The 27,525-nt window shown below is 40.4% G+C and overlaps 2 protein-coding genes across 11 annotated transcripts in view; one reads left to right on the forward strand and one right to left on the reverse strand.

Moving 5' to 3' along the window:
* Window positions 1-10,219, forward strand: part of FGGY (FGGY carbohydrate kinase domain containing) — a 372,408-nt gene extending 362,189 nt beyond the window's left edge. For all 9 annotated transcript variants that reach the window (XM_045026483.1, XM_045026482.1, XM_045026479.1 and 6 more), the window contains 2 exons: window positions 4,303-4,364; window positions 7,802-10,219. In XM_045026483.1, the coding sequence (XP_044882418.1) occupies window positions 4,303-4,364; window positions 7,802-7,883 (144 nt within the window). In that variant the 3' untranslated portion in view covers window positions 7,884-10,219. The remainder of the gene's footprint in view (window positions 1-4,302; window positions 4,365-7,801) is intronic.
* Window positions 10,220-10,966: 747 nt separating this feature from the next.
* LOC123375527 (E3 ubiquitin-protein ligase RNF170-like) lies at window positions 10,967-27,148 on the reverse strand. Of its 2 annotated transcripts, none has more exons than XM_045026490.1 (6): window positions 27,061-27,148; window positions 20,784-20,859; window positions 17,849-17,957; window positions 13,975-14,048; window positions 13,339-13,449; window positions 10,967-11,805 (listed from the first exon to the last, which is right to left on the reverse strand). In XM_045026490.1, the coding sequence occupies exons 1-6, from the start codon at window positions 27,096-27,098 to the stop codon at window positions 11,500-11,502; spliced, it is 714 nt and encodes a 237-aa protein (XP_044882425.1). In that variant the 5' UTR covers window positions 27,099-27,148; the 3' UTR covers window positions 10,967-11,499. The 2 variants fall into 2 exon arrangements, with proteins under 2 accessions (XP_044882425.1, XP_044882426.1); XM_045026491.1 differs by lacking the exon at window positions 27,061-27,148 and adding an exon at window positions 21,298-21,423.
* Window positions 27,149-27,525: the final 377 nt, after the last annotated feature.

Here is a 27,525-nt window from a genome sequence, read left to right on the forward strand (position 1 = left end):
TCCTGGTGCTTAGGCTTTGAGTCGGTTGGCAGCATCAGGACTTAGGTGGCTTTGAGCATGCCCAGTAGCAGAAATATAGGGGACTTTACCAATGAAAAGTTAGATGCCATGGGAATTTAGGTGCTTACCAGGTGAGGCAGCAGCTGAACAAACGTTTTAAATTTTGGACTTAGGTATCTAAAGTAGCAGTTAAATCCCTCTGTGGATCTACACTCCAGCAAAAGTCCCACGGCTGGCCTGAGTCAGCTGGCCCGAGTCAGTAGGTCTTTTATTGCAGTGTAGATGTAACCTAAGTCACTTCTGAAAATTTAGACTTAAGCTCCTCACTCACATGTGTTTTTCAAAATGTTACCCAATGCGTGTAGAGCCTTGCTGAGTTACATCCCATTACATCTTAGATTTGAAAAGATTTTTTTTTTCACTTTCCTTCCGTTTTTAAAGGGGCAGAGGTTGGAATTTGTTTCATGTTTTATCTAGTATATTAAAATAGTGTTTTCTCTGGAAATTGGTGTTATGGGACCAATGGACAATTCTGCTCCACCTGTATGTTTTCAAGTCCTGTTTTGGGTTCAAAATAAGCAGTTTGAATAATATATGCTTCTACTAGTGGTTTATCACTTAGATTCTTCAGTGATGGATAATTTGGAAGAAGACTGGTTTCATGCACCCAGCAAACCTCACATTGACGTTATGGGGAGATCTGCTGTGCATTGAGGGCAGTATGGAGTCCTAAATGTATAACTCTGCCCATAGACCATGCTTAGAAAAGAAATTCAGCTCAATCATTAGTCATTACAGAATGAGTTTGCTCTAGAAATAGTATAGATAGATTCTCTTTAGACCTCTGAATACAAACGGGCATTACTGGTATTATTCAGCACAACATTGTAGTTCAGTGTCCTCCTGTGGAACATTACTGGTGTTTAGAGAACTGTGTTCACTAGCCCTGTTTATCTCCTGCCCACATACAGAAGTGGGTATTCCCATTCTGCTCCATTTCTCATTGGTAAGCAGGGTGTTTACTGGCTTGTATCTGTCTCAGCTTTGACACCATAACAAAAGGTTAGTAATCATGAATGCATTCTTTTATTTGTGCGCCACAGTGCCTCTATTTTTTTCTGCAAAAACCCTTCACTCGCCTCTTGCCCAGCCTTTAGAAATGAGGATCAAATGTGAACTTTCATGGTTTATTTATAGTGTAGCTTTTACGGAACGAGAGAAATGATTAAAAAGCAATTTTACAAAATATTTTGTTTTAAGAGAGAATTCATTGTGTTTAAATCACTGTATTCATTGTACAGTCTAGACTGGCAAACAAAGAAGTTATATCATCATTCAAATTAAGAACGCACAATTCTTGGTGACTGGCATTATGGATTTGGATGTAAACCTCAAATAAACTATTTCTGAACAGCAGTATTATGAATTTGCTATATTTAAGACTGTGTTGGAGTCAGGATACTGGAATAGATTGACCATTTAATCTAATTCTAATCTTCCTTTGTTTCTGTTTTCATTATAAATTCATATTTTCAGTGTTTTGTTCTTTTTTTTTTTCAAAATTGCTGAATAATATCTCTGCTGGGAGTAAAGTTTCTGGTCAAATTAATAATGGCGAAGCTGACTTTAAACAAAAAAATCATTGAAATACAAAAAAAAAAGAGAGAGAAGAAGAAAGTATAGTAAGTAATCCCTTGGGATATTTTGAACACCCTAAAATGGGTGAATTGTTATTTGAAAATTTCTGACTACCCATTTTTTAACTCTCTTTGCTTTGTTGTCACAATGACTGTGATCAGTTTACACTATATATAAATCACTAACAAACCTAAATATTGATTAATGTGACTCCGATGTATTTAAAAATACAAAAGTGTTTACCTGATAGGAAGCTGGCACCCAAGCTGTCTTTTAGTCTCTGTTTTTCAAAACATAAGACATGTATTGTCAGGGTGGGTGAATCAGTTCAGAAACTAAACTGCAGCCAGAACCTGTTTTCAGGTTTTTCAGTAAGGACACCTTACTCCATTCTGCTCTCTGACTCCCATTATAATCATGGTACCCTCCCCACCCAAGCCCAAAGGCATCACACAGCCACACACTCAGTTCAAAGCCACTTGTGCTCAGGAAGCAACAGAGGTGCTGGAACTGGCGGTGCTGCCGCACCCCCTGGCTTGAAGTGATTTCCATCATGTACAGGGTTTACAGTTTGATTCAATGGCTCTCAGCACCCCCACTATACAAATGGTTCCAGCCCCCCTGGAGAAGCTTCCAGCACTCCTCAGGCTGAAACTGGCATATTTAAAAATAGGGGAAGTCACGGGATTGGGAGAGGGAAACTCAACTCTGAGGAAAAAGGGAGACCTCAAACTTTGGAGAAGGATTGTAACTTTAGGGTGCTGTCCCATGGAACAGCTGGAAAAACGGTCATGGGGCAAATTCTGGACTAGTGTCACTCCACTGAGTTAATTGCTTGTGCTTTTCTTTTTGGGGATGAGTTTTCAATAGTGCAGCCTCCTTTTCCAGGTTCAATATTCACCTGCAGTGAAACTGGGGATGCAAATCAGATAGCTAGAAGTACAAAGCTGCATAGGAATACAAACAAGGTTGATACAAAATGTATATCCCTTAAGCTTTCCCATGGTGGTGTATTTGTACTGTACAGCAGAGAGGGCTCATTTATGGGGGAAAATGTTATACTATAAATTATAACAGAGAGAATGTTCTTTATTTAGTATCTTCTTACTGTTTATTTATGTCACATACAGACTACAAATTCCACACAACCTCTTTCATCAGTTTACTACAGAGTTTGTAAGATACAGGCTATGTAATCCCAAGCAATGGTTGAGTTTATATCCCCTATTACAGAACAGAAAATAGGGGGAGAAAGTAGCCCTTTTTTTACATAAAACCCGGAGGAGTTGTTTTTTTTTGTTTTTTTTTGTTTTTGTGGGGTTTTTTTTGCCAAAAAGGACATCAAACCTTCCCTATAGGATCATAGCCTGGCTGGTGTGTGGTGGTTTCCGAGCCCTCATGTGTCTGTGGGAAGAGACTGCATTATCTCCTCAGAAATGGCACTCTGAGGTGTTCTCTAGGGAGTTCCATATCTATCTGAGCTGACCTTGCTTTATGTGTGTGCATAGGTAGGCTCACAGATGAGCCTAAATAGTTTTGATCTAAACATACTCTGCTGGTACAGCTCCCCAAAAGGACCCTGAGCCAGGACCTGGTGGAGAAGGAGGGCCCAGCCCGGGTCCCCCATTCCACACCTGGTTGAGAGCAAGCTCCCAAAGGGGACAAAACTGTGATGCCTTTGCCTAGGGGTAGGGGCCAGACATCTCTGCCCCCCTTCTGCCTGGGAATCAAGAGACTGGAAACTGGGTGCACTAACCACTAGGCCACCTGGCCCTCTGAGCAGTGTGCTACAGGCACTAATAACAGGGCAGATTGAGGCTCCTGCTTGGGCAATTAAAAAGCCTGCAGTGTTCTGATTAGAGCTATATGATTCTTTGGCTCTTTGACATTGAACTGTCTGTGGGCTGTAGCTCTAATGTTGTGCTTTGAAATAGTACAGCCCCTGCCATTTTTGTTTCCTTCAGTCATGAGGTGATGAATCCATTCAACTCCAATGGGACTACTTGTGCGAGTCCCCCCAAATTATTCCTCAGTCCTGCAAAGCAATCCTTCTCCGCAGACCCTGACACCTGCAGGGAGCCCTATTGATTGCAGCATGACTGCCCAAGAGGATCCGTTTCCAGGAACACGGGAGTCTCCAAACCTGGCTTTGCTTTGACCTTACCCCAATCAGGATGGAGCTCTGCCTGCTGCAGCTCAGTACTAGAAGATGAGGGCAGCTGCGAGCTATACTGCAGAACTTCATGAGTTACATTTGGCTTCTGGAGCACATTTTGGCCTGCCTCGCTTCAGGGAATCGATACTTCGGAAAAGGGATTAAGAGATCTCTTCTAAAATACCACTTTATTAGAGAAATCAGCTCCCCAGGGATGTGTGTAACATTTCCTCTAGTTACCATAAATAATAAGAGAGAGTCTGCTCTTCCCCAGACTCTTAATAAGAAAAAGGAACAGATTTTTGCCTCATTGAAGAGTCTATAGTACTGTACGTTGTTCGCCTGACTGCTGTATAATAGGATTGAACATATTTTAAGACATCTGGTCTGTTAACCTGAAACAAAATACATTTGTAATGTTCTGATTGGTTTTTTGGAACACTTTGTTCTTGTCAAAAAGTATTTTAAATTAAAGTAAGCATTTCCAGCTTGTATTTATCTTTTAACAGGCGGCCATGGAGAGAATGGGAAAAATCGGGAAAATCGTGCAGCCAGACCACAGGGATAAAAGGTAATCTTGATTTTTAAGTATCTATTGATGAGAGTGAAGAACTCACTTCAACCAAAGTATATGCCTCTCTGCCTCTAGCCCTGTTTGAATGCAATAACAGCTCTCTCTCTATTTACATTGTATGTTGGCAGGGAAATGTCACAAATGGAGCATAAAAAGGCATGGAGTAAAATTTTCAAAAGTGCCTAAATGATTTAGGAGCCTAGGCCCTACTTGCAGAAGTGGTGTAGGCTCCTAAGTCACTGAGGTGCTTTTGAAAATTTTACCCAGGGTTAAAAAACTAGCAGGATAATCTCCATATACCACAGCTGTCTTCAAGTGAAAGAAAAGGATACACATTTCTGAGATGCTGAATTAGTTAAGGACCTGCATTATGGAATAGCTCCATTCCAGCTGTGTATTTCAAAGGCATCCATCACCGTAGCATCAAGGCTCTGAGCTATTCCATTGAGTAAAAATGCCTAAACCTTATCACTAGCCTTAAACTAGACAGCAGTTCTGTGAAGCAGGCGATGAATGTGCAGTAGAAGTGTGTGAGCGCCACCTGCAGGCCTGTTAGGAGATCTACAAATAAATTAATATACTGTCCTGCTTTGTAGATACTCAGGTCCATGTACTATCCAGTCTGATTTTTCATACAGCTTAAGCCTGGTCTACACTATGCGTTTAAACCGGTTTTAGGAGCATAAAACCGATTTAACGCTGCACCCATCCACACCAAGAGGCCCTTTATATCCATATAAAGGGCTCTTTAAACCGGTTTCTGTACTCCTCCCTAACGAGAGGAGTAGCGCTAGTATCGGAATTGCCATATCGGATTAGGGTTAGTGTGGCCGCAAATCGACGGTATTGGCCTCCGGGAGCTATCCCACAGTGCACCACTGACCGCTCTGGACCGCAATCTGAACTCGGATGCAGTGGTCAGGTAGACAGGAAAAGCCCCGCAAACTTTTGAATATTTCCTGTTTGCCCAGCGTGGAGCTCCGATCAGCACGGGTGGCGATGCAGTCCGAAATCAAAATAAAAAAAGAGCTCCAGCATGGACCATGCGGATGTGATCGCAGTAAGGGCAGGCAAATCCGTTCTATCAGCGCTCCGTTATAGAAGACGAAATTCAGAATCATTTTTAAAAATTCTCCAGACAGATGCCATAGCAGGGACTCAGCGCACTGCTGCGTGACAAGCGTAACGGAAAGCCAAAGAATCAAATGGATGCTCATGGACTGGAGGACTCAAGCTATCCCACAGTTCCTGCAGTCTCCGAAAAGCATTTGCATTCTTGGCTGAGCTCCAAGTGCCTCTAGGGTCAAACAAACAGTGTCCATGGTGGTTCAGGGCATAGCTTGGCAATGTACACCCCCCCCACCCACCCCAGAAGTAAAAGGGAAAAAATCCTCTCGTGACTATTTAACATGTCACCCTATCTTTACTGAATGCTGCAGATAGACGCAATGCTGCAGCAGTCAACACCAACATCCTTGCTCCCACCTCTCCCACTATGGGTGGCTGATGGTGCAATATGACTGGTACCCATCCTCATCATCATGAGCTTTTTGGCACGTGGTGCAGTGCAAAAGGACTGGTAACCATGCCGACTAGCATCTGTCAGGTCCCCCAATGTCATGTGCACCTAATTTTTCATGGTAGATGGTGCAGTATGGTTGATAACCGTCTTCATCATAGCAACAGGGGGCTGAGCTTCATCAGCCCCCACCCTTCATGTGTAAAGAAAAGATTCAATTGCCCCTGGACTAGCAGCAGGATGCTGGGCTCCTCTCCTCCACACACCTTAATGTCCTGTCTGGACTATCATAGCAGCTGGAGGCTGCCTTCCACTCATTTATCACTAACAAGTCACTGTGTCTTATTCCTGCATTCTTTATTACTTCATCACACAAGTGGGGGGACACTGCTATGGTAGCCCAGGAAGGCTGGGGGAAGAACGGAATCAGCAGGTGGGGTTGTTGCAGGAGCACCCCCTGTGAATAGCATACAGCTCATCATTCCTGCAGGATCTGACACAGAGCAGCTGTGCTCTCTGGTTCTATGATACAGTGGTTCTCTAGTACACTTGCCCATATTCTAGGCAGGACTGATTCTGTTTTTTTATACCATAAAGGAGGGATTGACTCAGGGAGTCATTCCCAATTTTGGCTTTTGCGCCCCTGGCTAAGAGCAGCCAGGGGCACTTATGACAGCAACAGATGGCGCAGTGCAAAAGGACTGGTAACCATGATCATCTTTTTACCAATTTATGGATTGGTAGATGGTACAGTATGGTTGGTAACCATCTCTGCTGTCATGCAAAAGCAAAAGCATGCTGCTGTGTAGCGCTGCTGAATCGCCTCTGTCAGCGGCATCTAGCACACATACGGTGACAGTCACAAAAGGCAAAACAGGCTCCATGATTGCCATGCTATGGCATCTGCCAGGGCAATCCAGGGAAAAAAGCCGCGAAATGCTTGTCTGCCGTTGCTTTCTGACTGACGACATTTACCCAGAACCACCCGCGACAATGATTTTTGCCCCATCAGGCACTGGGATCTCAACCCGGAAATAAGGCTGCGGGAACTGTGGGATAGCTAGGGAATAGCTACCCACAGTGCAACGCTCCAGAAATCGACGCTAGCCTCGGACCGTGGACGCACACCACCGAATTAATGTGCTTAGTGTGGCCGCGCGCACTCGATTTTATAAAATCTGTTTTACAAAACCGGTTTATGCAAATTCGGAATAGTCCCATAGTGTAGACGTACCCTTAGAAAGTGAAGTAAGTGTTTGTCCCTCTGTTGCTGAGGGAAAGTGAAGAGGTTTATGGTAAAATGCAGGACAAATCAAAATTTTAAGAACACTCAGTCAGAGAGCAAAACATTTTTCAGCTAGAGGGAAATTAATAAATTACTGTTTGTGATGCAGCCACTGCTTTAGTTTTCTCCAGGCTTGTAGGGTGAAAATCTTGCTCTCTCTCATCTTCATTGGCAGCTGGGGAAGAAGGAGTAACCAGTATCGCTTAGCATGAGACAGCACAAAGAGCAGGGAGGATTTGAGTAAACGTAGGGGAGGTATTAGTCATATTTGAAAAGGATTAGGCCCTTGGGGCTAAGTTCTCTCTGTTGGTGGGTGTAAATGGGAAATATGCCATTAAGGTCAATGGACTTGCCTTCATTTACACCCGCAGAGAATTCTGCCATAGGAAAGTGTGTCTGAAAATCAAAGCTAGGCTTAGGGTAACCGAAAGGTATAATTATAACTTGAAATCACTTGTCTGGGTAAAAACTCAGCTCTGGCAAAACACAGGACTCTACTGCCAATAAAACTTGTCATTTATAACTGAATCAAAACCACTTCTGGTGCTTCCCTGGCTAGAGTAAACATGAATATTGTGGGGTATTTAAACTGCTTCAGAACTTTAAATTTGTTTAATTTTTTTTACACAGATTTTATGACAAGAAGTATGAAGTGTTTTTGAAACTTGCTGAACATCAGAGAGAGTATAAAGCCATCATGCAAGGCGTATAATCAACAATCATATAGTCTGGGAACAACAGGGATCACAGAATTTCCAGGGGTTTACAACTAAAAGTTCATAGGAATTTTGTCTCTTTGTCATTCAATTTAAAACAAAATTGTTCTCATTTTAATTTAAAAATCTAGTACTTTCACTACGTGCTGCTGCACTGAGTAATCTTCCAAGCCACTGCACGCCCTTGGACTATAGATTGGGGTTCTCAACCTATTTCTTTCTGAGCCCCCCCTAACATGCTATAAAAACTCCACAACAACGTTTTTTCTGCATATAAAAGCCAGAGCCGGCATTAGCGGGTAGCAAGCAGGGCAATTGTCCAGGGCCCCACACTACAAGGGGTACTGCGAAGCTAAATTGTTCAATCTTTGGTTTCAGTGCCAGGTGATGGGGTCTGGGGCCCTGGGCTGAAATCCTGCATGGCGGAGCTTTGGCTTTCTGCTCTGGGCCCTAGCGAGTCTAATGCCGGCCAGGCTCAGTGGACCCCCTGAAACCTGCCCCAGACCCCTGTTTGAGAAGCACTGCTATAAATGACCATTGACTCCAGTTTAAAAAAAAAACCAGACATGGCACCAGGGCCAACACTCAGGTAATGACCATGAGCTGGAAAAGCAGAAGAAAGCAGTTAATTGGCTCACCAAAGCAAACCACTAGTGGCTAGGCTAGAAAGGCTGTTGCATTTTTAACATGGATTCTGCTGTACTGTTTCATAAGATGACTAGCAAAGGAGGCCTACTGCTCCGTTTAATTCTAGCACCACTCCTCTGATACAGTTAAGATTGACATTGAATTTTCAGGTAAACTCCTACTGTCCGGAGTGTAAAATTTGATGATAGCATTTCTGTCTGGGTGCTGATATTTTCGAAACATGCTTGTGACCTGGAATTTGTGGTTTGGTTTTTTCCTCTCTGATACACCACAAATTTCAAAAGTAATTTCAAGGGGAAAAAGTGTAATGGGCATTGCTTTTTATGTGGGTGATTTCCCCCTCCTTGCAGTGTCAGACACTTGGCTGTCCGATAACTCAATCCATTTTATCTATGGCAAGTGATTCGTCCTTAATGTGCACCAATCATTTTGAAGATGGAAAAACAGCCAGCCATTAATATTTAAAGATCAGATTGCGCTGAAGCAATTTTTTTTAAAGCATGTTTATAATGCAGGTACCTTTCCATGACTCTCAGATGCTAATAAAACATCTGCTGGCTGCTTCTCATATAACCACCAATGAAGCTGTCCATATGAATCCGTGCCCATCCTCACATCATAGACAGGGTCTGTGTTTGGTGACACAGGAGACATGAAACTGCGAGTGTTGAGCATGGAGCCCCGATGTATCGTAAGTGCAGGAGAGGCACAGTCCTGCATTTGTGTCTGCACAAAAGACTTCCCATGCTGTGTATTGTAAACCAAAGAGAAACAGGGCTCCCTTGTGAGATATGAGGGCCCAGTCCTGCAAGAATCTGAGCACCCCCAATGACTTCACTAAGAGTTTCATAGGAGAAACAAACATTCTGTTACTTATCCATGATTTGTGTATTTGTTATTGTTTGAACAGCAGTGCCTGGCAAGTTAGGGTTTTAACCCTGTTTAAAAAGCAAAAGGAGACAGCATTCACCATGAAAGGGGAACAGAGGTGGAGGTAGAGACAGAGGTATCTTATCAGCCTTAAAAAAAAGCGCACAGCCAACCATGCAAACTAATTGTGACTCTATTCTAGATCACCAGTGACAACATTTTTAACTCCTAAACTCCCAGCCTATTCTTTGGCCACTCACGCTGAGCCCTTACTATACAACAGCAATAATTATAGTACATTTATATGAAATGTGATCCCAACTTTATTCACTTGGCTTAATGGAAATTCCATTCTTTAGTATGTGCAAACAGGAGTCACCTGATGACAAAATTATACTCCAAATACCTTAAAAATAACAGCCAGTTTCTGAAAAAAAAATTAATGTTAGTAGTCAGTGCTCAAAAACATCTGGCAACTTTTTTAAAAAAAGAAAAGACAATATATTTCCTGCCTTGCAGCTCATGGAAAAGCAGGTGCTGCCCACTCCGTAGTACTTAGTATGAGTATCTATCTATGCTTTCTGAGTTCATAGTTAAAACCAATGACAGTTGAAGGGTATAAAGTGGGGGGAACATAAACACAGGGAAAAGTGGGGTTCAATATTGGTATAGGATAGGATGAACTTCAAGAGGATGATAAGTTATGTCAATTGAAAATACGTCACCCCCAAAAAATCCCACAAATATGACTGTTAGAGACCAGTATATTGTAAACAATAAATATTCATATTTATATATATACACACATACAAGTAACATGTGAAGAGTAGTTCTGTTATTTTCAATACATATCACAGATTATCTATGGACAGAATGCAGTGTTTTCTTGCAGTATCCCAATAATTTTAACTACTAGCAAAAAAAAAACAAAAAAAAAACAAGACTATCATGGGCTTCCTATTATTTATATCATCATAAATTTGGCCTTGATGTTTTTTGCTGAACTAGTACAGGGACTTACAAGGAAACTACAGGGAGCATACAAAGTTTACAGGAAATGAATAACAATGCTGACTTTGTTAAAACTCAGATGCACAGAGCTTAAGGAAGCTGCTAAAAATGTACCTTGTGTTCATATATTTGAGAGTTGGATAAAGATTTGTTCAGATTCCTTGCATAATCCTTTCAATCCCTTTTTATTTCACTCTCTCTAGAGTACTTTTATTTCATTTTGTATTTTGACTCAAGCTAATATTATGAACATATTCATATTGTCTGTTTAACATCAAGATTACAATTGTTAAACAGATACCTGGGAAAGTTTGTAATCCGATGGATGAGCTTATCATAATAAGCATTGCTGGCACAAAGCACCTACAGATGACCTCTTAGAGGAACCACGTAGTTGACATTTTATTCCCCATGCCACACTCGTGGTGTCTTAGAAAGTTCTACAGTAATAAGACTATGTAGGGTCTCGAGATTACATTATAGTAAACCCGAACTGAGATGCAACTAGTTAGATGAAAAGTGGTTTCTTAAAAAATGTTCAGGTATAAAGTGACCGGCTTTGTAATTTTAGGCCATATGTAACACCAGCAGACTCCACTTGTCGGTGGGCGGGATCAAACCTCAGAAGCTTAGAGAATGAGCCTCTAGTGCATGAGCTAAAAGCCATATGGCTCTTAGCTAAGGATGTAGAGCAGACTCATTATTCTCTCTCTAAGTGGTCTTGGTGCCACTACATGGGACAGAGCACCACACCCAGGAGGTGTGTGGGTTACACGTAGCTCCCAGACACTGTCATTTCAGGTCTTGCATGTTAAGGGAAGTCACATAAAAGTCTGCTTCACCATACAGGAACCTAGTAAATACATAGCTGTATTAATAACCTAGGCTTGTGAGCATTTGCACAAATTAATCACTTGGCCATGGCAAGTGTACTGAGTCTTATTCTACTATAGGTCAATGTTAGAATGTTCTTCAAAACAAAAACAAACAAAAAAATCAGTCCATCGCATGCTGCCCCCAGAGTCATGGAGAAGCCTGACACAGTCTGATGAAGGCTCATGAAGAAGTAGAAGTTTGAGTCTATCAGGATTCCGACAGCATGGTCTGAGTTGTAGAACTTGCCATATTTATATCTTCTGATTCCATTTGCTGGCAAATGTTAAACATGCAAATTAAGAGGAGGAAAACGACAACTAGGTCATCGACTGCTGCAAGGATTCCACAAAGAGGTTCATGCATCACGTCAAATCGGGAAGTTAAGCACATGATGGTCCCAAAGGAGCAAACAACAATTCTTAGGCAGAAGATCCATACGAGACCGCCCAGGGTGAAGATTCCTCTTAAGGCAAGATTTAGGAGTAGCGGCATGTCATAAAGGTAATCTGCAAACTAAATATTCAGTTGCATTGGGTTATGAAGTGATATTATTTTCTCTAACTCTAATTCATGGAGCTTTTTTGGTTACCAGATAAGCTTCTAATCAATGTTTTTAGTCTAAAATTTCTTAATCGCAAGATTTACCTCTAATGTCCAAGTCCAGCTACACTATTCACTTATTTTCCAAGATTCAGAAACAGATTTTTTCAGAAGAGCTCAGCTCCCACTCAGATATCAAAATAAAAGACTTTCAAAACAATGCCTTATATGTGGTGGTGGGATTTTTAAAGGGCACACAATTGTATTGACTGCTGATCTCTTTTGAAAATGTCATCTCGGGTGTGGGTGTGGAGTGCTTCAATGGGAGACTGTATGCTCTTTTCAGAATCTGGCCTTGGCAGCCCAATCCAGCAGTCGTTACTCAGGCAAACTCCAGGCATGGGGAGGTAAATATAAAGAGACCATAGGACCGAGCCCCTACTGGTAATAGCAGGTACTATGTAGGGTGACCAGATGTCCCGTTTTTAAAGGGACAGTCCCGTTTTTTGTGACTTTCTTATATAGGCGCCTATAACCGCCAACCCCCTGTCCCATTTTTTCCACAGTTGCTATTTGGTCACCCTAGTACTATGATACCAAGATACCCAGTGACCCTTTAAGATAACCAGTTTTTCATACAGTACAGGCAATCACTAGCTCCTGCTATGCTCCGTTGCCTTGTTAGTATATTAAATTGATAAACTATGTACTGAGCCATGCCTGGAGTAAATATACAAGAGGAAATATAATATCTGGATTTTCCCTTGGCCATTTTAATGATTTAACAAAGTAAGGAAACTATTAACCTGAAGAAATAACCTCCAGCCCAGAGGCTAAAGTAAGATCTGTAGCCCTTTGCAGGCCCTCCACCAGGAGGCAAGGAAGAGCTGCCTAAGGCAGGAAATGTATGTTGTCTAGCAAGGAATGAGCATGACTTATAGAGCACATGTACGTCTAGCCTTCATCTTACACAGCCCTCCCATTGCCTGTTGAGCCTCCAGGCCTGCTGGGATTTTGGCCTCAGTGGGTAGTTTACACTGTAGACATTGTGAACAGCCATGCTAGCCTCACCCCTGAGAGTCTGGCCACCTCCAGGCAGAAATATGATAACTCCCTTCTGGTTTTGGATCGGACTTAGAAGCGAACCCCTAGAGGCAAGCTGAGATCCTGGGGTTCAAAGCTGAGCCACATACTCCAGTTTGGCCCATCTCTAGTTCAGTTTTCTCTCCCTTGCCTAATCTCCCCACTTGTTTTCCCCTCCCTTCCAGAATGACTGAGCAGGGACCTAAGCACCCTGGTCAGAAGCACCTGCCGCAGGGCACCTGGCTAATAGGAATGTTGAGCCCTGCTGTAACTGGCACGACTTCCTTACAAAGCTACACACATGTGAACACCCAAAGACGGAACTCCCATAGTGACCAATTAGTTTACACTGTTCAGTCTCTTTCAACCCACTGCAGCTTGGGACAGGGCTAATTAAGCGGATGTAGAAATATCCACACTTACAGGTCGAGGTTGGCCAGAGAAACGCTTGTTGTAATCTCTGATGTCACGTACAGTCTGCTTGCTTGGCTTATCTTGTTGATTTTCACAAGAGGCATTATACAGAACAATCACCTTCCCGTGGAAAACAAAAATGAGCATTAGGACTATACAGCCGAATGTAAAGCGATGCAGGTCTTGCAGCATGAAGAAAATTACTCCACTGCAATTTAGTATGCCTGTCAGTATTTCTGTCACAATGACCTTTGTCTGGCTCCAAGTTTCGTCAGTGGGTCCATTTCTTACATGCAAACCCTCTCCTTCTGAAAGGAGTGGATGTTCTCTCAATATAATGTGCAGCCTCTGGCAAGGGTCAGATGAGGATAAGAAGTTCTGTCTTGGTTTTATGAAATATTTATGCCAGAGATTCAACAACTATGCGAGGGGGGGTGGGGGAGAGAAAGCACATTTAATATTTTACAGCATTCCCTGATATGACAGGCTTCAGATGCTAGAGGCAAATGACTGTAGTGCCATTCCAGCCTAAATGGGTTTTGAGATGCTAGAAAATAAGAGGCTGTACAAATATTACCCTTGGTATCTCTGCTCTTAATTCACTAACTGTCAAAAAGCGATGGATAGAATAGAAATTACTCTTACTTTTTGTCTGCAGAGAGGACAGTTTATTGCTCCTAACCAGGAACCATGTTTCCAGTATGTAATTAGACAGGAACCTACAAAAAGCAAAATTGATATATTAAGGCATATGGTCTGGAGAATATTTAGGTAAAAAGGATTTGCAGGGAGACCAGCTAAGTTAATAGCCCCCTTTCCTCCCCTTATATCTGCCTAGATGCCACTCTGAAAAGTGACTGTCTAAAAAATGGCACTGCTCCTTCTGTGTTTTCAGAGACGTATCTGTGTCTTTCAGGTGAGACTCTGAAGTACAATAGGACCCGACTCCAAAAGGAGCCCCATTGACCTCCACAGGGCCACTTTTTTGGAATAAGGTGCTCAACACCATGAATAAGGGGATGAGAAACTGGCTCTTAGTGACTAAAAATTTTTTTACTCCTTTTTATTGCTGTCATCTCTATGGAACTGCCACAGTTGCTGGATTCTGTTCTGTCCTCGTCGTCAACAGAATGGGTAAGTTCCAATTGCATGCCCATCAAGGCAACGCCTCTGTCCTTATATTATGTCCTCAGTTTCACCAGCACAACTTCACTGAAGACAGAGGATTGCACAGGTATAACTCAGGCCACAGTTTGAGGACAGAGTGATTGCACAAGCGCTGCTGAGGGCAGTATTTGATATAACAGCTCGAAACCCAGAAAGAGCCCAGCTTGACTTTCAGATCCCACGCTCTGCTTGCCAGCCTGACTGTGAGAAAAACAAATCTTTTAACTTGTACACTGATCAGATTTGCTATGAACACCAGTGAAAATAACCGTGGAACCCCAAAATGCCATTTTGATTGTCATTTTATAGAGCAGAACTGTACTTTAATTATCTTTATTCTTAAAAATAACCTGTACCAGCCCGTGGGCACTCCTGAGCAACCCTACAATATCAAGTCTTTGGGAGCCCACAATTTAGGAAAAAAATCAGTAATTATACTTTCTTTTTTAGGATCATGCTTCAGAAGGGTGGCTATATGGGAAACAATGTTTTAACTGATGCATATGAAATCAAATATATAGCTATTAGGGATATTATATAATAGACATGCTCTTAGGGATATTAAATTTGGCCCAAAATTTTTTGGGGTATTTTGTTTTTTGCAAGGGAGCCTCACCCCAATTTCTGAAACAATGGCTGCAATATTTAACATTTGTTTTTGTTTGAGTGCAGGTTTTTTGTTTGTTTGTTTTTACAGCCTTTATTTCTTGTTTGCATGTGCAAAAATCTCAGTTTTGAAAACGGACAGCATCTAGATCTAAATCCCGTGTTGTTTGTATAAATTCAGCCCGGCACCCAGCTCCAAGTTTTTGCATGTGCAAAGCTCAGATAGAAAAAACTTCATGTTGGATTTCAGAGGTTGCTTTGGCCATTTAAGCCCTTATCCTGCACTAGGATCCATGTGGGCAGATTGCTTTATGCCAACCCCTCCTGAAGATAACAGGATCTCAGTGCACAATCAAACCTTAGCTTTCCAATGGCTTTTAAAGAAAGCAACCCATGGCAATTAAAAGTGTTGCCTGTTGAATCGTTTGTAAAGGATTGCAGGAAGGGAAAAACCCCTCTGAAGTTCAGGTATTTGTGTGTCAGTGTGTTTTCATAAATTAGACCAAATCCCGTTTTAATCAAGTTTGCTACACTGCTTTTTGAGGGAGTTCACGGGGCTTCACTGAAATACTCTCTGGTTATTGGTAATTAGAAAAAAAATATTGGTTCAAGATCAGTTTTCCTCCTAACTTCCTGAACATATGGTTCAAAATGAATCTGAAAATGAAAACTCAGGGAAGAACTGTATGAATTACCAATAAAAATAAATTCTGATTTTTCTGTAAATCTCCGGTTAATCTGCTTGAAAAGCTATGGGTTGACCACACTTTAAAAAAAAAAAAATTGTGTCAAAGTGGGGGATTCATCAAAAGTGCTCAGCATTGACCTAATCCTGATGGAAGCCAGTGGGCATTTTTCCAATGACTTCAGTCAGGGCAGATTTAGGCCTATGCTGCACTTTTTTTTCATTTAAGACATGAAAAGCAGGCATTGTGCAAGGGGCCGATTCTATATAAATAAGGTATTTTACAATATGTGCACAATACTGGGGTGGGATCATGTTTTTGAAGAATAAATGATTATACGGTTGGAGGAAAACAAAGTCTAAAGAAAGAAAGGGAAATAAGTCTAGCGAAGAGGAAAAGATGATAATATTGTTCTTCACTGCTACATCTTTCTCCTCATTTGAAAAAAAAATCTGTATAATGCAGCTTGTCTGATATTATTTGAAACATGTGTTGGGGCCATATGTTTTGCTCAGATTTGTTTTGGCTTGGATTAAATTCAAGATCTTTTTCTGTGTGCATGTGCATTTTATCAAGCAATGCATGTACACCAACCCAACCCATACAAGGAGAATCCTCAAGTATTCCCATGTAGACTCTCATATAGTGGCTGGTTCCTAGGATGTGCTCCCTGATTTTGATAAATTATTTATTTGCACTGTGCTTTTTATTGTGAAGATGGAGGTAGTGTTCTTGAACAAGCTGTGCAGAACAATGATATTTTTGTTTCTAGAAAGTGTTTCTGTAATAGAAAATAAATCTTCCAGCACATTTCCATGCACCTACCCACATCTACTACTGAGATCTGTTTTCTTTCCAAAGCACATAGTAGTGGATGTGATGATGTTCTAGGAGAAGATGGTCCCACAACTCTCTTAAGAACATGCTTATGGTGTGTGTGTGTCCTCCACCCCTGCCACAGCATTAGTGTCTGATGGTCTTATTCTCATTTACACTAAAGTTTCTTTATACCGTTCTGGTACTGTCAAGGGAGCTTAAAGTGTCAGTTGGATGTAAATATAATTTACATCTGCTTTAAGGCCCCTTTACACAGCCAGAGTGGAATAGTTGCAAATTTTTTTGCCTATGCAAACATGGAAGTACATCATGAAATCAGTTCATAGATTGTTCCAGTTTTATACCAGTGTAATTCGTTTAAAGTTAATAATTACATCGCATTTTAATTCAGTTCAGCACTGGAGAATCACGCTGGTATTTAAGCTTCCCCCCCACTACTTTAAATCAAATAGGAGAATATTAAAGCTTGTATTTATGTAACATTAAGGTTACCATTTTACACACTCATAAGTCAAGACATCCAGAAGTTAAGGCTCTCCTAATCATCTTAACTCACCTCATGGCACATATTGGGCCTGATTCAGATCTCTCTTACTCCAATTTTATACCAGTGTAAATGTGACCAGAACAATCCCATTGAGAATTGTGGATTTTAAAAGTATACCCATAGAGAGAGACCAATTGTTCTCTTAGATATATGGGGGTAATTCAAGCTGACTTCCATGGGAGCTGTATAGATGGATGTGAGATCAAAATTGGGCCCCATGTGTGAAATGTATGTGACATTATCAATTGAACTTTACATTTCTTAGTTTCTTTGTGTTTAAAGTCATAACCGTAACATTATAGGAATGCGGGATTTGTACTCTTTGTTTTTGCATAACTATTACAATCTGTATTTCCTACCCTTTTTGCATCCCATGGGCTCCACTGGAATTGATCAATATAAGACTGGCTTCAGTGGTATCTGTTGGGTATGTCAAACCTTTCCACGGCCTCATACACGTAAAGGCAGTGAGCAAACAGAAATGTTATTGCTGATTTTTCTAGTGATTTCAAATTAACAAAGATGGGTGTGATCCTACTCCCAGTGGCAGAACTGCCGTGGATTCAGAGGGCTCACGCCTGGGCCCACAAGTACACTCATCCTGAGATTTCAGTGATGTGTGTGGTGTACATACTCGTTTACACAAGCACTGTGCATGCTATTCTCGAAAACTTACCACAAAATAAATGTCCACAATTGGTTTCTACTGGGAAAGTAGCTGTTTGGAGGCAGATTGGGCAGCTTAAATCACTGTGATAAGGAGGTTGCCAATGTCTGAGAGCTTCCTAAAAGAAGAAAAAAACAAAACAAAAAAAACATACATTTCTAGTAGATGCATATTTTGATTGACATATTCAGTTTATTAATAGCATATTTTGTCTTCAAGCGGCTTCATAAACATTCACTACACAACAGCCGCATGAGGAATCATCTCCACAGAAATAGATGGGGAAAATGAGGCATACAGAAGTTAAGTGACATGTCCACTGCCACAGATGAGATCAGTGTCAGAAGTAGAATTAGGGGATTTCTTGCCTCCAGTCATGTGATCAGACCAGTAGATCATGCCTCTTTCCTGGAGGCTGTAAATGGCTTAGTCCATTACATTGCCCAGCTCATCATTACCACTAACTCAAAGCCCTAAATTCTGCCTCAGCAGTCCAAATATTTCTTTGGCCTCCACTGCCACTATTATTCTCCTCCATCTTCCTCAATAACGTCCTAAATATACTGGAATGAACTGATTAGGGTGTATGTGTACTACTGCCTGCTGTGGGATGGCATTGTTACCTGTCAACTGTGTGTTGTAGGCCCTCTATAGCTAATATCTGAAATAGAGGGCATGGCTTCAGAGCAGCATGATACGAGTTCTACCCTTGTGATGCTCTAGAGGAGCACTGTGAGGTCATAGGTGGCCAGGCATTTATTACAATACCTTTAGAGTATCCTAGCCTACAATTCTAAGCTGTGAAAGCCATAGGGTTTACCAAGGTTTCCAGATTTTTTTTTCTATATTACCCACATTCCCATTGCTACAAAGCCAATCTACCCGGCATTATGTTCATCTCTGCTAGTCTGATTTAGTGAGTGGTGAGGAAACCACTCAGGTGCAATTTTTCTTACTGCATATCAAATCCTTGCTGTCATTGACACTTCTTGCAGGCTTCACTTATTCAGAGTTATGAGCTGGTCTATAATGGATCACGAGACAGAGTGTGCTTGTCTTGTATTATTTATACAGATCAATGAAAAACTTGCATTTAGGTAATAATCACTTCTCATGGCTACTCTTAGATCAGCCAGTGAAGTTAGTCTAATAACAGAGCAGTTAGTCTATCCTCCTGGAGATATAGTTATTCTAATTTTCATGTCACTCCCATTAAGGATTGGGGTCTTCTGAATTTGAACTTCCACAGACGTTCATCTGTTTTAAGGCATATGCTGAAAGTGGGTAATGCTATTTGTCATTCATGTCTTATGTACTTTCAAAGGGTACAGATGGAGGACTAGCATCAATTCCACAATTTCATTTTGCACTTTGATCAGAAAGCGGTGTAAAGTATTTGTGGTTTATGATGATGGACAAAATTCTATGGAATTTTTTTTCCCCACAGAGAAAAATCAGACAAACATTATCTTATGCGATCACCATGTGCTTGTCATACCTTATTGCTCAACAAGATCATAAGTGCCAATTTTCTTATTTGCTCTGATTCGTAGTTCAAACACCAAGTTGGCATATACTTTCCTGACAAATCAATGAACCCACTTTCACACATATTTGATCTATTTATGGAAGATGTGATAAAAGGGAAAAATAGAACTTAGAACTTTGAATGTCAGACGTCAGCAGAGCCAGAGAAACTAATGAAGATTCAATCACATTTAAAAATCAGGCATAGGTTTAATTTTTATTAATTTTGCTCTTCCAAGAAAAAAGAAAGAGAGACAGGCTAACATGTATTTCTGCAAAATAACTGAGCATGAATCCAGGTATTCATGCCACAGCATAGTCTAAAAGTAACTAAGAGGAATACATTTAAAAAAAATAAAATATCAAAACTATTGACAAAATTCTCTTCCTCCTGTAGTCATGATATTGTAAATGTGTACAGCATCTTTCTTGTACATGCAGTGTGTGAGATATATGAATTGCTTCACCCACCACTGAAATGCAGCCACCTCTGGAGAGGAATAATAGTACACAGCAACATAACACCTTAGGACAGGAAGTGTCATATACCACACTCAGTTAAGTGACAAAGTAATTTAAGATGGACAGAATGTTAATTACCCCCACTGGAATTTGTCCAGGTCACTGGGAACAACTGTTCTTGTGAAAAAATTACTAGGAGAGCCTCACCACTTAAAACACCCCTCATCAGAGCAGACCTCTCCAGCAGCATAGACCACCTTAACATTCTGGAATGATGCTGGTTCAGCAGTATCTAGAAGGAAGACTCCCACCTGATGAAAATCCAACACCACTTCATGGAGCAATCTGGGTTTGCCTTAAAGATCTCCTGTCTAAGAACTGACCAGGTTGCACCCTGCTTAGCTGCTGAGATACTGATAACACGGTAGCCCAAGGTAGGGGAAATGGAATTACAAACAGCAGCAGCAGCCCTGAAAAATGACCTCACAGTAAACAGATTTTAACGCAGTATGACTTAAAAAACACACATGGCACAGCACATTCATGGGGGATACTTGTAAACTCTTATTTTAATCAAAGTTTGACATAAAGGGGCAGATCCTCAGCTGATGTATATTGTCACAGCTCCATTGATGGAACTATGACAGTTGAGGATCTGCCCCAGAGTCCACAGCCTTTGTTTACATGTGTTGCATATTTTACCTAATTGGATTATCTATCAGCCTTTCCTTTGAAAAGTAATAAAACGCTCACTTTTTTAAGCTTTATCTAATACAAAAACAGGGAGCAAATGTGTTTCTAATTATGTAACTGAACTTTTGAATGAAGGGAAATCCAGCATTCCCAGACTGTAACTGATGGAAATTCTGAAAAGCTCACCTGACTGCTGGACCTCAACAAGTATAAACTGCTTGGGTATTTTATATTGAAATAAGTTTTAAAATAATGAACTTACAATAGGATTCCTAGGGGACAAATGTTTATAGTCTTTTTCCAGATGACTCATCTTCTGCTGACTTAAATTAGCAAACCTGTAAAAAAACAAAAAAAACAAAAAAAACACAACAGTTTATGCCATTTAGAAAATGGGAGACTTTGATGTTACTGTGTTGTCATGCAATATTAGTCCCAATGCCTGAGTTGAGTCATTGCACAAATGGGTGCATAAACTCATCAAGTGATGAGCGTTTTTCTAGTAGCAGCTGCCATTAAGTGATATCACGTTTAGACATTGAAAATACTAGCCACTATACTCAAGACATCATGTGTATCATTTTTTTTAAAACATCAGAAAGTCAGATGACAATCTGACAATGATCCCCTCATTATGACACCCCAAGAATATGTAAATAAAGCAAAGAAATTTAAATATAGCGCTACCAAGCAAGCAGTTATTTATCTTCTTGTGATATTTACTTATTGAATAAAGTGAGATGGAAAATTCTCTAACTCCTGCAATGTGATCTTACCACAATAAGATTAATGTGTTAACTTTCTTGGTCCTGAGCCTGCAAGTTGTTCTACATGGGCACACCTCTGCACCTATTCAGGTCTCTTGATTTCAAAGGGGCTCCATACAGTTCAGGCATCTACCCACATTGAGACAATTGCAAGATTAAGATCTTATTTTGTTTCATTGTATATTTCATGCAGTATGACAAATTTCAAATCAAAAGAAAAGGCCAGACTAGAATGGCAGGAGCTTTACTGAGCTAAAAGCCCTAATTGAAATTACTGGTTACTCAGAATGCAGAGGGCTTGCAAGATTTGGCCATATATTGTAATAATCTCCATTAGCTATAAAAACAGCTTTCCTGCAGTAGAAACAAAATCTAATATCTTTCTGTGGATATGCATCTTAGAAAAAGACAGCTGTGCCCTTTGGGGAAGAGGGTGAAAGTGGGTACGTGTAGGCTTTTAGTAATCATTATTAGAGTGTCTTGTTCAACCCCCTAGACTGTCTTTGTCTTTTGACTGGGGGAAATAGGTCCATAAAAATTAGCACATTTTAAATAAACTAAAAATACATCTGAAGAGCTTTCATTGCTTCCTTGCCCTGCCCAGCCTTTTGGAATTCTTCAGATTGTACAAAATTATCCAGAGGAAGACCACTCTGACCACAGCTACAATGGCTTTGACTTTTCCCTGGCAGAGTCAAAGACTGAGGGCCAGGTTCTGAAGCTGCCAGTGGAACTTCTCCAGGGTTACAGTGGTGTAACTGATGTCAGAATCCATCCCTAAAAGGTGCATTTCTGATCCTCCATATAAATGTTTGCACCTGCATTCTGGGAAAGAAGGCTGGAGGCTTTCTAGAGAGTGAACCAAGCGAAATCTCCTATTCAGTGGCTACAAGAGAAGTGTTTGGGTCAGCCAAGAGGGCTAGATTTTGTAATTTTTGAGTGATAAGGCTGTGATTTCCAAAGCCAGGGAAGGGATTTAGATGCTTCGTTCCCATTACAATTAATGGGAGCTGGACAGCCCATATCCATAAGGCAGTTGGGGGGCAGGAGGGACGTCTTAGCCTGACTGCCAAGCAGGTAATGAATTTTGTCTTGTCACATTGGGTTTCCATACTGCCAGTGTTGTACATGGCAAAATTATTTACACAAGATGACTAGATACAGGGAGAGACTGAAAAATACCACTTATATTCAAAAGGTGTGGGTTTTAAAAATCTATTTAATACATGGGTATAAAAGCACTTTTTCCCTGTATGAATTTTCTTGTATATGTCTACACAAAATATTGTAACACTATATACTTCCCTTTCAACAAAATGGAGTCAGTGATCTAATAAGACTTATCCACTTGTAAGTGTTGTGATCTTGTGACTGTTCTCAGACAATACATTCTAGGTAACAAAAGAGGCTGCAGGTTGCTGTTTCACAGTTCCTTTCTCAGTGATATTTCTACAAACCTCCAATGTTCAGTCTAGTTATATTTATATAAAAATGGGCTGCGGATGGATCTTAGAAACCAAAGGTGATATCTATCACTGCGAGAAAGGAGGAAAAACTATTTTTGTTGTCATTGATCAGTGGGCTGCTCACTAATCTGCCCCAATGGGAAACAAAATTGCTTTTGTGAAAAATACATGGGCCTGTTCTTGCTCCCATTGAAGTCAATGTCAGCAAAACTCAAGTTGACTTTAGTGGAAGTAGGAACATACCCCAAGTATGGTGAGGTATGTGAGGAGCATTCAGGTATGCAGCCTTTACGTAGGGGCAACTAAAAGCACACCCTTTCCAAACGGAGGAGTCTGTGGCCAGTGCACTGCTCATTAATATAGAAGTAAACTGTCATCACTGGTGAAGGAAATAACTTAACTCAGGCTCCTCTTCCTCTTTTGTTACCTTTCATTGTCATAGTTAAGAATTAACCCTTTTTAATCAATAGATAATTTTCTGCTGATGCAGGCCCGCCTTTTGTAGCCCAAAGGAAACCAGGGACAGTCTTGATAAATCACTTGTATGCAGTGTCTGGAAAGATGACTTTAGTCAATATTAAATATTCAAGATGTGCTCTTTTGGGTTAATGTCACAACAATCCACTCTGCCCCCATGAATGATACAAAATATGTTTGATGCAGAGGCAAGGTTCAATATTAGTGTTCAATACAAGAATATCAAATAGCTTCCTTATCGTAAAGGTATTAACTGCAACAAGGTGAAAAGTAAGTTTAAAAAGGTCAATTTACATTGATTATTATTGCTCACCTCAGTGTACCTGTGAGAGGTTTGGACTCTGCTCCTGGAAACGCTGACGGGCATGGGTAGCCTTACTCAGGTGAGTTGTCCCACTGAAGCGGCACTGCTCACGTGAGTAAAGCACCGTATCTACGTTTGCAGGATTTGGGTTGGCTTTATGCAGCGTGATATTTGAAACCACTCACTAAAGGATTGATTATGCCAGACATGGGCTAAGGTGGTGTCGGTGAGTTGGTGTGCTGGTAGAAGTGCCTGATAAAGGTGATACATTCTTGTACTGCACTTGGAGGTTTAATTCTAGTCTAAGTGCTTTTGCAGGTTAAAGAGAAGCATCTTCTAGAAGCCGGTTGGATTGCTGCAGTGATCTCTCTAAACAATGGAAATGTGATGCCCAGAATTGGGTAGATTTCAGCAGTGCAAAGGGCTTGTGGATAATGGGGCTAGACTACTCCCATAAAAAATGAGTTGAGATAAGCTGCATCCTTATCTCTGACCTGAGTCTCCCATTTGTAGTTTAAGTGACCAGTGGTTTAAAAAAAGAAACAGAGCTGCCATCTGTTTAACTTGAACTAAATCCAACATCTAAAATAGGTCTCAGCAAAGGGAAAAGAGTTGGAATGCCGCAAGGGAAATAGTCTGTCCCTGAGCTGTGCATGTCCTTGTTAATGCACTCCCTCCCAGGTTTATCAGACCAATCTACAAACCGAATCATCATATATTTATTAACCTTGCAGGTTAATTCTTCTATTTGCTAGCCACATATTGCTGCTGACCCATTTTGTCTTGAAATGTTTATTCTATTTAATTATTTATGTCCCACTAGAAAGTTTAATTTAAACAAAGAAACAAAATAAAGGGGAAATAATTATATTCTTAATCTAAGATTATTTTAATTTATTTTTAACATGTGAAAAACTGGTAATGATTGTCCTTTCATTGCTGAAAATTACCAGGAAACCAGTCAGCCACCCATTTGGGGGCATACATTAGGGACAGACCAAGACAATCCATTATCCTCTGACATGGGTGGCAGATGAATGCTAATTCTTGTCCCAGAGGTTGCCAAAACGCAGGGCCTGATCCTCCTCTGACATTGGTGTAACGTCATTAACTTCACAGAGGTTACTCCCTAATTTATAGTGGTGTATCTGAGATCAGAATCAGGCTCATGATATTTTGTATGGCCTCTTGTGAAGAACTATCACAGTAGGACAAGATGCAGAGCAGTAAATTGTTTAGTGACCACTAGTGGCAGATATACAGCAACGGATTCTCAGCTGGTGGGAATAGGAGAGCTCCATGTGGGCATCAATAGAGCTTTGACAGTTTATACCAGCTGAGGATCTGTCTCAACAGTAAACTATTTTCTTATAGTCTATTATTCTGTGGGGAAAATGTATGATATGTGCATTTATTTAATACATTGGGCCTGATTCTGATCTCATTTATGCTTTTGTAAATCAGGAATAACCCCATTGATGTCAATAGATATAATGCTGGTATGAGATCAGAATTAGACTAATTACATGATGAAAAATATAGAGTCAATCACATCCCATTGTCAGCACCCACCTTATAACTCCAGAAGTCCCATTGTGTTAGTGGGGCGGAGGTAGAGGGGTAGGGTAAAAGAATAGTAGAGTTAAGATCCTCCATGCAGATCTGAGAGCAGAATTTATCCTTATTGCTGATGAGAGAATATGATGTGCTACCTTTAGCACCTCTTGGTGGTAGCATAATTTTATGTCAGAGATTCAGCTTTAACTAAATTGAAATATTGTCCTACGCTGCAGTGTTTGCAGTCCAAATATTTCAAGTTTATGATAGAATTTAAAAGCAAAATTGACTATAATCTGACCAGAAACAAGATAACCAGTGTGACAATAAATTAGTAGGTTAAAATGTTAGTTTTACTAACCTCAAGTGTTATTTGCAGCATGAACATGAAATCTGATTCTTTAAAAATATTAGCCAAAAATTTCAAATCTATGTGCTTAAAGCTTGGCATGAGAACGTGCATTCAGGTCCTAAAAAGCATGGTCTGATTTTTCAGTGTTGTTCTACAATTCACATTGACTTCATTGGGAATTGTGAGTGCTCAGCATTACTGCAAATCAGACCACAGTTATGTAGGTACCTACCTACAGACTTAAGTGCTGAACTTTACAAAGCTAAGTGAGAAAATTTGGGCCATGATTTTAACCAGACCATGTCCCTATTAACAGGAAAAATAGATGACAGCTCAAAAAGACTTTATAAGTCAAGCTTTTCCCAATTGGAAGAGAGCTAGAACCCCTTCTTTATGCGACATGTGCTTATGACAGCCTTTGAAGACCAGTATATTAAAAATATAAGACATACTGGATGTTGATATATATATAGTGCTTGATGTCAAATCTTACATTTGCTACAGGTTTATATGGGTTGGTTTAGTTGTTCCTTTTTAAAAATTGTTTGGAAGGTCTCCCTTTCTGAAATCAGACCCTTATGTTTATATACTTTTCTCAGAGAGCACAGTTATGTCTTTAAAGGCCAGATTTTCAAATGAATTCTGCTCCCATTTAAGCACCTAAACAAGGGCAAGATTTTCAAAGGTGTTCAGCCCCCAGCAGCTCCCAATATGACACTTAGGATCAGATTTTCAAGAGAGTTGAGCTATTTTACAATCTGCTCATGTATTTTGGGGTCTAAATGCAAGCAGAGCTCTTGGGCGGGGGGGGGGGGGGAGAGAGACTGTCCCTAATTGTGTGTACTGAACTATTTCTGAAAAATCTAACCCATATAGTGTTTAGCTGGCATTATTGTGCCTTGCATATGGTTAAGAAGAGTGCACACAGGAATTGTGTGAACTAGTTGTTGGAGCATTGAATGGGGAGCCAGAAGATGTAATCTTTTTTTTGCCTCAGTGGTCTTGGGAAGATTACTTAACCTCTCAGTTTTACATATGCAATTTTTATTTAATTTGAAGCATGCAATACTTGCCCAACTCACAGGGGTGTTTTAAGGGCATTAATTAAAGTTTGCCAAGCACTATGTAGATGCAAAGTGTTAACTATTATTAATGCTTTTTGTTAAGAACATCTGACATTCAGAATTAAAACAGACCTCTCTCTGAAGTTTAAGCTTGCTAGAATTTATGGTACCACATTATCTCAGGGTCAAACCCCTGTGATACATGAGCTGTGGCTGTGTTTAAAGTACAGTGCTTTTAAAACTGCTGCTAGGGGTGCACATAAATAATACACTGCAAAAGCTGATTGTACTGTGCTGCAAACATGAACATAAGTTTCAGCAATTGGACACAATCACTATTTTACCGTACATATTAAGACTGGCCACAAGCAAATTAAAAATATTAGACATCCTGCGAGGAAGGAGGAATTGGTGGTGCCAACGTTCCCCCTTTTCAAAAACAGATTTAAGTTTGGATTTCCAACAGTTAAAATGCTATGAATCTTTTTTTTACCTGAAACATTTACTCTACTATAAAAGACCACAGCAATCACTCTAATGCACTCTTCTTACCTTGGTTCTGAAGGTCTGCATAAAGTATGGCTTAGCATTCCTACTTTTATAGTTGTGTGAAGGGCTTTAATAGCTAGACTTCTTCTCTCTTCTGCCAGCTGACAGAGAAGTGTTATGATGCGAGGTCATCACACACAATTCATTGAGGCAGGCTTCAGCTTAGTTAATTATTAACTGCGTTGCCTAATGTCAAGGTTTTGTTAGGTTGTCTAAATTCCACTAAGGAAAGAAACCTCTTTTCAAATAAAGCAACTTAGCTTTTTTTTTTTTAGATCCCCCAAGGGTCCTCTAGAATTTTAACATTTTTTTTAACATGATTAAAAAGATACACAAATGTAACTGCAATATTGCATTACTATCTTCAAATATTAACTTGATCAAGGTCATGCCACTAGTATTGTGATCATATGATACCGTAGCAGCCTATCTAGTGTGTAGATAAGAGTTTAGCTAGAGTACTGTGGT

This window comes from Mauremys mutica, chromosome 8 (assembly GCF_020497125.1).
Source record: "Mauremys mutica isolate MM-2020 ecotype Southern chromosome 8, ASM2049712v1, whole genome shotgun sequence".
NCBI lineage: Eukaryota > Metazoa > Chordata > Testudines > Geoemydidae > Mauremys > Mauremys mutica.